Source organism: Ambystoma mexicanum, chromosome 2p (genome assembly GCF_040938575.1).
Source record: "Ambystoma mexicanum isolate Mex_15411 chromosome 2p, UKY_AmexF1_1, whole genome shotgun sequence".
Taxonomy (NCBI): domain Eukaryota; kingdom Metazoa; phylum Chordata; class Amphibia; order Caudata; family Ambystomatidae; genus Ambystoma; species Ambystoma mexicanum.
In genome coordinates this window covers 718418679-718431868 of record NC_090923.1, presented here as the reverse complement: position 1 = coordinate 718431868, position 13190 = coordinate 718418679, and the positions used below count along the sequence as shown (strand labels likewise).

The 13190-nt window shown below is 46.2% G+C and overlaps 1 protein-coding gene across 3 annotated transcripts in view; it reads left to right on the top strand.

The window, feature by feature from the left end:
* The window catches only part of LOC138566713 (nesprin-2-like), a 279861-nt gene that overhangs the window by 19931 nt on the left and 246740 nt on the right, over positions 1–13190 (top strand). For 2 of the 3 annotated variants that reach the window (XM_069644310.1, XM_069644308.1), the window contains exon 1: positions 1306–1522. The exons of the other annotated variant lie outside the window; for it this stretch is intronic. In XM_069644310.1, the coding sequence (XP_069500411.1) occupies positions 1448–1522 (75 nt within the window). In that variant the 5' untranslated portion in view covers positions 1306–1447. Of the gene's footprint in view, positions 1–1305; positions 1523–13190 lie in introns of those variants that run through there. 3 annotated transcript variants of the gene reach the window in all.

Here is a 13190-nt window from a genome sequence, read left to right as displayed (position 1 = left end):
CCGGGGCTGAAACGAGGAAGTTGGTGTAACAGGTAAGTGCATTTTGGAGTCTGGGGTGGGGGAGGGCTGGAGGAGGTCAGGTACGGGGTGGAATGGTCAAAGGGAGCGAGGAGTGTATTAGGGGTTGGGGCAGGGTGGGCCACGCAGACACGGAGACAAGGACGGGATGGGGCAGGGGAAGCGGGCAGACGACTGGGTGGTGGCACACCGCATGGGAGGTTCTGGCGGGTGAAACCCCCCCAATGACAGCCAAATTATGCTTATTGAAGGCAGATCCAATGATGTCTAAAAAGTCCGTTTTTTTTTAGAGTGGCCTCCAACAGGAGGTCAAAAGAAATAGAACCATTTGTAGTGCAGTGTGCAGCAGCATACATGTGGTCAGTGTGGTTTGTCTTAGGCCCCTCCCATCATGAAAGTCTTTGGCATGACTCAATGTTAAATACTGGGATGAAGAGGTGGGGCGGGACGGTAACAACTGGATACTTATCAATAATCTTCATTACTCCTAGTCCTGCTCTTCCTCGTCCCTCTACTGACATCCCTCCTCACCCTCCAAGTGATTGAAAGAGTCATAATGAAAAACCCACCTATGCTCAGTGAACGGTGTCAACTGAACTGAAGCTGCCAACAGCACATAACAGCTCTCTTGCTCTTGTCTCCCACTCCGTCCTACCAACTTACCCCACCCCTCCCCACCCTTGCTTTACAGATCCGCCAGAGCGCCAAGAAAACACGCAGGAGGCAACAGTGCACGGTATAAGAACCTTTAACATAACATGATCTTATTCTTAGTAGTAGAAAAGTAACTGGTGGACTATGGGATAGGGGAGGTATTATAAACCTCCACATATGGGACGGGCACAGCTATAAAGAGTTTGCAGATTGCTTCCGATCAACGGTACGTACTGTGACGAGGAAGAGCGGGATTCGCAGTAATGAAGATCATCAGTAAGTAATCCAGTCATCACAGCAGAAACAAAAACAAGAGAAACGGCATTGGACCCTCACTATTAAGGGCCAACACATTTATATTCACGAACAAGCTGAATTGGTCAATTTCTGCTTCATAGATGTTTAAAATGGTTCGAACTGAGAGGGACCCGATCCTGCCTTGAAAAAAACGTAGTCCTGTGATGCAGCCGGCCTTATCAAGGCTCGTGGTATTAAAGGGCATCAAGTGGGCGCGCTGAGCGGAAAGGCCACCCTCTTGACTTGTGCAGATGGCTTTCGGTTTCTCTTCAGCCGTCACCTATTAACTTTTGCTTCGCCGTTCTCTGCTGCGTTGCTGCTGTTCTCCTTGGGACTTTGACCTCGCCACCCGCCAACAGGGCTCGCATGGAACGCACGCAAGCGCCCCGCAGCACTACATCCTCGCGCCCCTGGGACCCGGAGCCAGACAAGCCTGCCCTGGAGGTCGGACGTGTAAAACACATTTACGCTGTTTCATATGTACCCGCGAGCCATCGAAATCTGTCGAAAAACATACATGAAAATCTGCGGAAATGTTCTTCAAATTTCTGAGGTAAAAAATGGCAAAACCTCTGGTTCAAATTAGGAAAAACGTGGAAAGATATCGTAAATGGATGTTGATGTTTCCCAGTTTAATGGAAAACCTAAAACTAAAAATAATCCAAGCACATGCTGTATTTGTTTTGTAACATTCGTGGGTAGTTAGAAAGCTATCCACGCATTTTCAACGTGGTGCGGCTGTCGCACCTACAAAGCCTCCCTCAGACCTTCTCGCGGGATCTTTACTCCTTTCCTCAACTCTCATCGGGATCCCTTTCTAGAGTTGTGAAACTTGAGCGCATGCTCGAGTCGCTCACCCCAGCCTATCCTGTTAATTTAATGCCAAGCAGTGGCGCGTGGCATTCACCCTTGGGAGGCAGTGAGGGGTTGTGCCATTCGGGATGTAGAGGTGCCCATTGCTCAGAATAGCCTGCACCTCGGCTGGTCTGCCATTACAATAACTAGTGGCGCCTCCAGACATTTTTCATAGGGGTTGCCTAATGAGGTCACTTGGGTGGCACACCAAAACAAACACATAGAGGTAGGCGGGCCGGTGGGGTAAGGGGTTTTTATAAGGTTTTATAAGGATTGCTCCGTCGTGGCTTGCCCTACCCCCTAGCAAAGAACTACATCCAGGAGCAGTGTTTTAAATGGGATGCTAAATCGAGGGGGGCTGTCGTTAGGGGGCATGCATGGCCTAAGTATGGGTGTACTTAGGCCATGCCCACTAGAGAGCCCGCCTCGCCTAGGTGGGGGGGGAGCTAATAAGAGCAGGAGAGCTGGGCACCCTGGCATTATTACCTTTAGTGCACCCTAACCCTCCTTTTTGTCTCAAATCAGAGGCACAAAGCCTGTGATAAAGAAACAAAAGGAGAGACTGGGCGCACCAAAGGTGTGACACCAGTGCGCCCCAGCTACCCTTCTGTGCCTCCAACATCCAGCAGGTGGCCTTTTCAGTCAAGGAACAGCATGCTTAAGGGATTGTCTGCAGGGGTCACGCAGGCAACCCATTAAACACTCGGCTCCTTGAGGGAAAGGGCCGCCTGCTGCGTGTCAGCTCTTAACTCAGAAGCAGGGGGTGGGCTGGGTTGCCCAGCCCCTCCTTTGGTTTCTGAGTAAAGACCCAACACACAGCGGAAAGCCCCTTAACCACGCAGTGCTGCACGGTTAAAGGGCTGACTGCCGGGGTCAGCACTTCGGATTAGAACAAAGAAGCAGTGATGCCTTTTCTTTTTTCTAATGCTGCCTGACGGGTCGACGTGGCTGGGGCCAGTCGCTGGTGAGCCCCAGCAGGGCCCTGGCTTGGGAGACCTTTTTTGGAAACTGCTGGGGCTCTGCCCCAGCTATCCCCTGCCCACTTACGGTTCTGTCCAGGAGTCCAGCATCCAGCCCAACCCACCCCCTGGCTGAACACATTTAATAACACTTGCTTTTTTTTTATAAGGAAAAGCAAAGCATCTTAAGATTAGCAGACAGTTTTAAATATATAACATCACAACAACTGTCACTCAACCTGCTGCGCTACCCTAATAGCCTTCTACTGTAGGGCATGTCTATGGATCCCTTAATGGTCTAAAAATCCCTGCATTACAACAGTGCAGTTCATCTATGTGACGTCAAAGTCAACAGTATTTCATCTCTAGCCACACTGAACCTGTGCATGGATTCATTGAGGATGTACCAGTGGTGGCTCGTCCATAATGGGTGAGGAGGCACTAACTCACCAGCACCCACGGCCATTAAGGAGGAGCCAAGGTGCCAGGCCAGTATAAAAACAGAGTGCTTCCTCAACTGCTGGGTTTTGCAGCTGAGGGAGCGTTTCTGGACTGGCTTGAACTGTCAAAGGGAAACACGATTTCCATTTGACAGTCCTGTTTCCCAGCTGCGCATATCCGATGGGCCATGCAAAGCCAGGGGCGTTTTGCCCCCCACCAGCCTTGCATGACCATTAGAGGTGCTGGCTGTGGGACTGCATGTTTGTATGTGCAAAGGGGCACAATTGCGCCACCCAGCACATACAAACGGAGCAGGGCAGTTCGTCATCAGTGTTCCTGCTTTTGCACGGATGTGCAGAAATCAGGAAGCACTCTTTGTTTCCTGTTCATGCTATGTCGGAGCTGGAGCCCTGGGAGGAAACTTCAGGACCTGGGCAGAAGGTCAGTAAATTTGAATGTGCATGTATGCTTGTGTTGTGTGTAATGAATGAGTGTATGATGATGGGTGCGTGTGTGAATGAGCGAGTACAAGATGTGTGTGCGCATGTGGTTGTGCTGGGCCGGGAAGCTGATTTTGCACAACACCACTCTCCACCAGCCAAAATCAGCTCCCTGTGTGAGGCACTTGGTTGCCCAGGGGGCAGGCATGGTATTTGTACTGGGCATTTATGATGGGCACCTAGTAAAAATACCATGGCTGGCCCCTGCCCCCCCAGGCTTTGCATGCACACTTAATCACATTGTGTGATCCTGAGTTGCTAAGGGGTCCAGGGGCCAGGCACATTTTTCTACTGGGCATCTACAATAGATGTCTAGTAAACAATACCATGACTCACATTGATTGTGGGTGTGTGAGGCGCTGGGGGTGGCGCAAGGGGACAGGCATGGTATGTTTTACTGGGCATCTATGATAAAGCAAGCATGATAAGTGTTATTATATAGCTAGACTGGCATTTTAATGCAGCCAGTCTATCAATTTTGTACTGTGGCAATGCATTATGTATTGGGCATCATTGTTAAAGCAAGCATGATAAGTGTTATTATGAAGGTAAACTGTAATTTTAATGCAGTCAGTCTATCAATTTTGTACTGTGGCAATGCATTATGTATTGGGCATCATTGTTAAAGCAAGCATGATAAGTGTTATTATGAAGGTAGACTGTAATTTTAATGCAGTCAGTCTATCCATTTATGATTGTAGCATGACCTTTTATATTGGGCATCTTTGTTAAAGCAAGCATGATAATTGTTATTTTGTGGTTAGACTGGCATTTAGGTGCAGCCAGTTTGAAATTGTTTTCATACTGCGGCATGGCATCTTTAATGGTAAAGCCAACTGGGGTATGGTCTTACGGGCAGTACTGCCATATATTGGCAGAACTCGTGTGGACATTTTTTCTTATAGTATCATTACTGGAGCTATGTACAAAGCAAACTTGAGTATGTTCTTATATTGGAATACTGGCATATATTGGTGCAGCCAGCATGAACATGTTTTTTATACTGGCATATACTGCGGGCAAAGACATCATAAAAATGTATTGGGGAAATGCTCCTGTGCACTGTTGGCGACTTGCATCTATTGTTTTTTTATCACGAGTTACCCTGCAAAACCAATTTCAAACTGCTTGGCTTTTTACACAATTTTCCCCCAAAATTTGCTGTAAAATACACAATTTTAAGCCATTATTTAAAAAATAATTCTCGTTAGAATGCCCTCGCTACACTAGGCCTCGTTGTCATGTATGGTGGAAATATTTACAGCCCTCTAATTAAAGTATTCACCAGCTGCCACTGGCAGCCAGAATCTGAAAACTGTAAACAATTCTATAGGGCCACGGTGAGATTCCTGCAGCCATAACTAAAGAACCAAGGGAGCAGTTGCCTACTTTCCCCCTGTACTTGGCGCCTTTACGTGATGTTTCATCTGTTAAACACACTGTCCTTGACTATCATTTGAAACTGAGGTAGGAGTGCTAGCTCTTCTGTTAAACAGACTCTTTTTGACGGGCTATTATTAAAAGCTGAGCTGGACATGATGTCTTTTCCGCTAAATATCACCTCGAATTACACATTATTTGAAGGTTTGCTGGCAGTGATGTCTGCTTTAGTTAAAAGAATGCCGTCTCGTGCTTAGAGCATAGTGCATTTTTGATACTGCTGAACGTGAGTTAACTTTTTAGGATATTAACTTGATGCAAACCATTTACTGTCTTAGACTTACTCTGAACATGCTTAATGTCAAGATTTGTATAACCAACTTGGGAAAATATGGGTATATTTAAATCAGTTTGACGTGTTGACCATTATTTGATGCGCCATCACCCCGCCCCTCTTGTTGTATTTTTGCTCCCTGGTTTGTCCCCCCCCCCCTAGTACTGGTTTCTAGTAACGTCACTGTTCATAGATGCTTCGTTGGCTGCTGTCATAACCACACCCTTTCAGATTCTTCCATGCACTTGCTCTCTGTTTCTGCAAGGAGGCACAGAGAGAACATGTTCTGGCAATACCAAAATCAGCAGATATATTTGACCCAGTTGTGCATGAAAATGCAGAGCCCCCACAATTGAAATCAACTGCAACGGGTTAGTCAAATGCAGTGTCACCCGAAACCATATAATCCATCCATAAACACAGGCATATATAATAACTCCACTGACACACATGTCATATTGACCGAGAGTGAGAGCTTCAAGCGTCGGAAAAAAGGCCTTGGCTTCTAGGGGGCTGATTGGATGGGGCTACCAGGGCACTTTAGGGAGCCCCAGCACAGAAACATTATTCACAGACTGCCGGGGCTCAGCCCCGTCTAGCCCCAGCCCACTTAAAGCCCTTCATTAATAAACATTATCAAGCAACGTAGCCAAATAATAAGTACTTCCCAAATGGGGCAAAGTTACCTTGATAGTCCTCTCTGCTGAGTCAATGGTATGTGAACTTGGAGTGATGCGCTATGTTTTTGTAGCACAATGTCAGACTGCGGTCGACTGGAAACTGAGATCCATACAGCAATGCACTTTCAGGCAGCTCACAGAGCTTCAAGATCCTACACCTGCAAGTTTAGCTCTTTACAAGTGCCAAGTAACAGAACATGTCAAGGGCTTATTCACCGTGTGTCAGGTTTTGTCACCTTATGCCTGGATACACCATTGTCCAGGTATAACTATGCTTTGTCCAGGTATTCACACCAATCGCTTGGAATTGCAAACAAATGCATGAACACACACCATTGCTCAGGTATTGACATCATTTGCCCAAGCACTCGGGCCATTTGCAAGGTATTGATAGTAAATAGTCAGGTACACCATATGGCGAGCTCCCACACCACGTGCCATGTATTGCCATAACTATCCCAGAATCCCTGCTCCCTATCTCACGGCACACTGCCCTCACCCCCTCCACCCCCGCACCCCTCCGAAGGGACATGGCGGGTGCCTCTGGTAGCACAAGAGACCAAGATAAATGCAACGGTCCTCTCCTGCACTGTAGTTCTGTAAAAGTGTTTGCAAGTGGGAGAGAAGTGCAGCATCCTTGTGCTAACCATCCCTCCTGCAAAGCCAGGGAGCCCAAGGCGGTGCAGGGTCCCGAGGGAGGCAGACTCGCAGCGACCGCCCCCGAGTAGCAGCTCGTTGCTGACTGCACCTTGCTCACCTGGAGAGCTGCGGACAGGACAGGGGACAGTAGATTTGTGCCGTTAACAAAGGCCTGACAAGTACTTATGTAACACACTGTCTTGTTAGCAGTAGTGCCTTTCTTATGCCAAAACTATTTGGGGTATTTAAACCGTGATGGGACAATTCCAACGAAAAGTCCCCAAGCAGCTGCAGTTCCTTCCAAAATCTGAGCCTGCTTTCAGGACAATCTAAGCAGGTGTCAGGATGTTTGTTTTTATTTAAATAAAAACTGCAAAACCTTTAGGAGGGAAGCAGATAACCCATTTAATGAATTAATAATGGCAACAAGTCAGGTCTTTGTTAAGTAATCAGAATGTTGGCACTTGTTTGACAAGAGAAGGATTGGGAGGGTTAGAGGGCAGGGGAGGCAACTCATCTTCGCAGCAATGCCCACGTTTTTGCAGCTTTTAACATTAAAGCTTCAGGATAACAGTCTCGCGTAAGCAAGGCAGATGCCCTAACACCACAGTGGGCCAAGAATGCTCACAGCAAACCACAGAGTAACACAATACAAAATCTGTGTAAAGCGGAGTTTATATTAATGAAGTCTACTGGTTTAACATGCGAAAAAGAGTGTTTGCATTCTGAGGCTTGTAGTCTTCCATCATGTGTGGACCGCATCCTTCATTCTGACTCCTTCCAGAACTAGAACCTTCAGTCTAAGACACTGTTCCCCTGCACCTCTCAGACTGGATCTCCTTTGTTTTGTAAAACCGCCATTAGACGCATTTCCGGTCCACTGATACATCCTAAGTTCCAGTGCATAATGTGTTCACCAAGATCCTTCAAGCCATTTGCCCCCTCAGAGAAGATCCGTACTTGAAGGCGAAGATTTGGAAGCTTTTAGAAAAAAGTCTTCAGCATTTTTTTGCCAGCGAATGTGGGAAAAAGTATGCAGGTTAGTTAGTAGACGTTTCAGGATGAAAAGCGAGCCGAGAGAGGTAGGAAGTTCTGTGACACACATGCTCAATATAAATCTCCCCTGTGTACCAAGAAACATGTGGCACATCAGACAGCATAGGAGGCAGTAAAAAATATGTGGCAGTAAATAATGTGGCGTAACACCTGATCCGGCAGGTCAGATTAGGTGTTAAGACCATTAGCACCCCGGGTTACCAAAGCGGCAGGGTGCGAAAAAAGGATTTTCCTTCCTACAGCGGGATGCGCGCGGCGTCCCGTTGTACGAAGGAAAATCCTTTACCATCATGGCCACCATGGAAAGGCAAGGTGGGCTTCCGTACGGAGCCCCTCTTCCCTTTCCATGGCGGCCGTTCTGCGCAAAGAGGAAGGCGTGGCTGCGGCGACGAGTGCCGCCACAGCTGCAATAAGGTAAATTGGCGTTGGGGGGATTCAAAATAAAAAAGGGGGACAAAGGGGTGGGAGAAGATGACGTCGGGGGGGAGCCAGCCATCAGGCGGCTTGGAGCGTGGGGCCAGTTCAAGCCTATGATCCAAGCAACCTGATTGGCTTGCCCCCCTCCGACCAGGTGCTAATGGTAATTAAAGGAGTTTTGGACTTTAGTTAGAAATCTAGGGAATCCTTGTACATGCAACAGAATGGAAAAAAAATATCCCTACGTTTTTATAATGAGCTTAATGGCGAAAAGAGGAATGTTAGGTATACACGAGAGCCCCTAGATCTGGATTGGTATCAAGTCCTGTGCGCCCTGGATATCCAATGATCCCTTAAGGCTCGGGTCATGATTGCATACCTTTCAATCTCTTTAAGCTGAACCAAAGATCTGGTCGCTGGATCAAGAGGCCCCGGGATTGGAGTTTGCTCTTTAGACCCTCATTACTCGAAAACGAAACATTGCTGTGCCAAGAGCCATAACCTGATCTGGAGGCCTGCAGAGTTACGCCACCCCCGTGTATGAAGTTACGATCATGTGCCCCACCCCCTATGGTTTAATGAAACAGAAGGGTTTTTTTACCCAATGCTGTTTTTGGTAATGATATTTTGGTTGTGCAAATAAAGAATTTAGGGTGACTGTCCAAAACTATGCCGTGGTAATAGACTGTCCTCTGGAAGATTCATGCTGTATATTACATTGGGACTGCCTAGGAGTTTGCCGGTAGCAGTAATACCGTCAGGATACCAACAAACAGAATTACTGTTACCGGCACTTGGTCTGATGGAATTACCGCCAGATTACTAGTGCCGGTAGGGGTGGAAAATCCCCATTTCATGGAGTCGTGTAGGACTGCATGGTGGGACTTGCCAGTATTACCAGCTATTTTTGCTGGTACGTTTCGAGAATTACCTCCAGCTCTTAGCTGCTGGTAATTTCAGCAACCCACCGGCAAACGTGTACTTTGCCGGTACGTTAAACGGCCAGTAAACGGAATTACCGGCACGTTATTACCACACCAGCAAGGTTAGAATGAGGCCCGTTGTCTGAGGCGGTTTTCATTTATTTGCTTTCTGGGCTTCTTGATATGATATGATATGAAAGGTTATTTATAACGCGCTTAATACCCAACCCGGGTATCGAACCTGTGCTGCTCCATGTCGTCTTGCTTCGAAGGTGAGCGTGTTGCTGCTGAGCTATCCTCCTGAGATAGCCTCCTCTCTTGTGAGCGAAACAAAGATTAGCAGCAGCACGTGATTTATTGCAGCAGGTTGAGCAGAGGGTCACTTGCAAGTGATAGTACAAAAGGAGATGGTCTAGTGAATCCATTTTAAAGTGCTTACCTGCTTAGAAAACTTTGACTTAAGGGAGTCTCCAAAATATCCACGTGAACATTAAATATATGTCGTCCAACTCCTTTAGTGAGGGAGTCGGCAACCGTTAGCTTTCCTGTTTCCAGATGTTTTGGAATACAAATACTGTCAGCCCTATGCAGCACAGTAAATTGTGAGGAGTTATGGGAGTTGTAGTCCAAAACATTTGGACTATTGCAGGTGGCAGACCCCTTCGTTAGAGGTGATATTGTAGGTATTGTGCGAGTTTCAAAGAGATGCTCGGTGCTATATATGGTATTTTGATGGTGTGACCATTATTTCAGAGTCGTGTTTCATTTTGGTTATTTTTCAGTTGGGTCATAACGGACATATTGCAATATTTGCATATTATTAATCCTATGTGGACTTTTGTATTTTTCATAATAATGGCGTGAATACCTAATGTCTTGATGGCAACACATATACATGGTGTGTGGTTTTTAAAGGCAATACCTAATGTGTGATAGCAATGCCAGCCATCTGATAGGTGCACTGCAGCATATAATGGCAATAATTTGTATATGATTATAGTACCTGGGCATATCATGGCATAGCTTGGTAAATGTCAATGCAAAAGTCCAAAAGTATTGGCTTTGTCAAAACTTGTTTGTACTTTTCTGAAGACTAAAGGTGGAGATTGTCATCTTGATTATTTTATTATTACAGTTATTAGAAGCAACAGGGCACTGTACATCAGTAGGGCTTGCAGGCATATATCAGACGGTTAGAAGGATGAACAGGCTTTATTGCATAGCATTTATTATCAACATCCCATTTAGAGTAACAGGCAAAAGGTATCACAGTCCAGAACATGTAACAGTGCTGAAAAGGGATGTGAGGGTACAACAGGACAGGGAGTGAGCTGTGAAGGGAAGCCACCAGTAGGGACATTGGACCAGGTATTGTGGGTTGTATATTACAGGTTTTGAAGAAGGAGCTACTGGAAGAGGTGGCTTTCTGAATCACGCGATGGCCGGGGCGAGTCGGATGTTTATTGATTTTAGGTTCCACTGTCTGAGGGTATAGTTCGAGAATGCTTGTTTCCTGGTTCTTTCTTTTTGGTATTTCTGCCGCTCTAGTCTGACCACATCCTGACTTCTGGTGCTGTGCTGGTCACTAGAGGTGGGGACCTTGTCCAGCAGGTAGGATAGAGCTTCTAAATAGCTCTTTTTTCAGTGCGATCTTCGCCTGGAATATGGAAAAGCCTTCAGGAAGTTACAGAAGTACTTAGAATGTATTTGTAGAAATTATAGGGAAAGCAATGCATTTTTAGCACAAATATGCTTGCAGCGTTTTTTACATTTATGCACGAAGCACAGGACCAGTGTCCTTAACAATGGGTGAGAGTATGTGGATATTAGAGCAGACGATGCAGAGGAGGTTGCAACATGAACCAGGGACGAGGACAGTAGAGCATGATATGGGAAAGGGATAGTGGAGTAAGCGCTACATTTAGGATGATGGAATGAGGGATAATTGCCGTGGGGTTGTCGTAGAGAGATAGGTGGGAGGACAACCAGGAGATGTGGTGGCGTAGAATTCTATGAAAGGTGTTCTTCAGAAAGGAGGAGAGATAGGAGATTGGATTTAAATAGTGATAGAGTCGGAGTAGTGCAGAGAGGGAGAGGAAGATCATTCCATAGCAAGGGAACGAGCAGAGGGAGTGAGCAGAAATAAGAGGGAGCCAAATGAGCACAGGATGTGGGAAGGAGGTGAGCAGAGGATGATCATAGGGAGCGAAGCAGAGAGTAGGCAGTGAGATGGTCTGATAGGTAGGGTGGGGCAAGGCTTTGTATAGTTTTGAAGATGATGAAAATGAGTTTATACGTTGCCCACTGTCTCATAGATAACGAGTCTAACTGACGACAGGCTGGGGAGGTGGAGGTGAAACGGGGAAGGTTGACGAGTGTATGGACAGGAAAGTTGAGCTGAAAAAGCATAGCTGAGAAGGCCATAGAAGAGACTAACCCATTAGTCAGATCGAGAGAGAACTTAAGAGGAGATTCAGTGTTTAACAGAGTTAAAGGGGAGAAGATGCCTTATTTTTCTGATGTTGATGACATTAAGTCTGGCCACAGTTGCAGATTTGGAGATGAGTTGCAAGAAGTTTTGAGATGGGCCAAAGAAAAAACCAAGGTTGCGAGTAGAATAGGGAAGGTGGTCGGGAGAGAAGAATAGAAGAGGAGGTAAAGGAAGAGATAGCCTGTTTGGATGGGAAGCAGAGAACATTAGCCTTAGAGGAGTTGAGCATGAGTGAATGAGATGCCATCCAGTATTTGATGGTGGATAGATAGTTAGAAATGTTTGACTGTAGCTCATCAGATAATGAGGGAAAGGAGAAGAAGATACAAGTGTCATTCGCAAAGAGTTGATAGGAGAAGCCACAGAAAGATCAATGTGCAAAGAGTAGATGTATAGAGACTGAAGAGAAGAGGACCCAGGACCTTGGGGAAAACCAACTGTAAGAAGACTGAGTGGGGAGGTAAGGCTGTTCCTGGACAGCTGAAAGTGTTTGGGGGTGAGATGTGAAGCAAACCCTGTGAGTGGCTTGTCCCTGATACATAGGAGAGATAGTGCTGAGAGAAGGTCAGAATGATTGACGGTATCAAAGGCAGCAGAGAGGTTAAAAGAATAATAATAGATTAACAGTTAGCACGGAGCAGAAGAGATGTAGTTGCTGATATTGAGGAGAGCTGACTCAGTTGAGTGCAGAGGTCAGAAGCCAGATTGAAGAGGATCCGGGAGATTGTGTGTGTGTGTCAAGGAGCTTAGTGAGTCAGTTGAAAATTATACATTCTTGGATTTTGGAATATTGAGGTAGGAGAGAAATAGGACAAAAGTTGCCAGGACAGTTAGGATCTAGGCCAGGTTTTTAAGGATGCTTATAACAGTAGCCAAAACGTAGGATGATGGAAAAGTGGCACTGTTAAGAGAGGAGTTGAAGAGGGAAGTAAGATATGGAGCAACACTCGAAGCTATGAGTTTCACTATGTGCATGGATAGAGGGTTGGTGGGGGCTTAGGGTTAGGCTTGAAGAGAAGGGCAAGAAAATCTTCTGGGTTAGTGGGGGCAAAGATAGACATTGTTACAGGAGAGGATGGACGAGGTGGTGGAGACAAGTGAGCAGGTGGGAAATAGAAGTTCATTTGCTAGGGCATTTTGAATGTTGGATATTTTAGAAGCAAAATAGAGATCAATTTCATTAGCAGAAAGAGTAGAGATGGAGGAGGGCTTAGGGTGTGAGAGAATAGAGTTGGGAGGTTTTTGGAGGTGCCTAGGTTGAGAGGATTGAGATGAAATAAGAGATAGAAGTCACGTTTGGCAGAGTCAGGAGCAGATTAGTAGTTTTGAAGACAGTCAGGTAGAGATGTAGATATGAGGAATGTCTAGCTCATTGCCAAGTGGGAAGGTTTTTCCTCATTGTTATTTTAAGGGTTCAGATGGAAGGTGAAATCCAAGGCCATGAAGGGGAAGGTTTAGGGGTGAATGTAGTAAGAGGGACGTGAGAAGAGAAGGGATCCTTAAGTGCAGCAGAGTGGTGTAGGTCAGAGAGGTTGATAGGGAATTT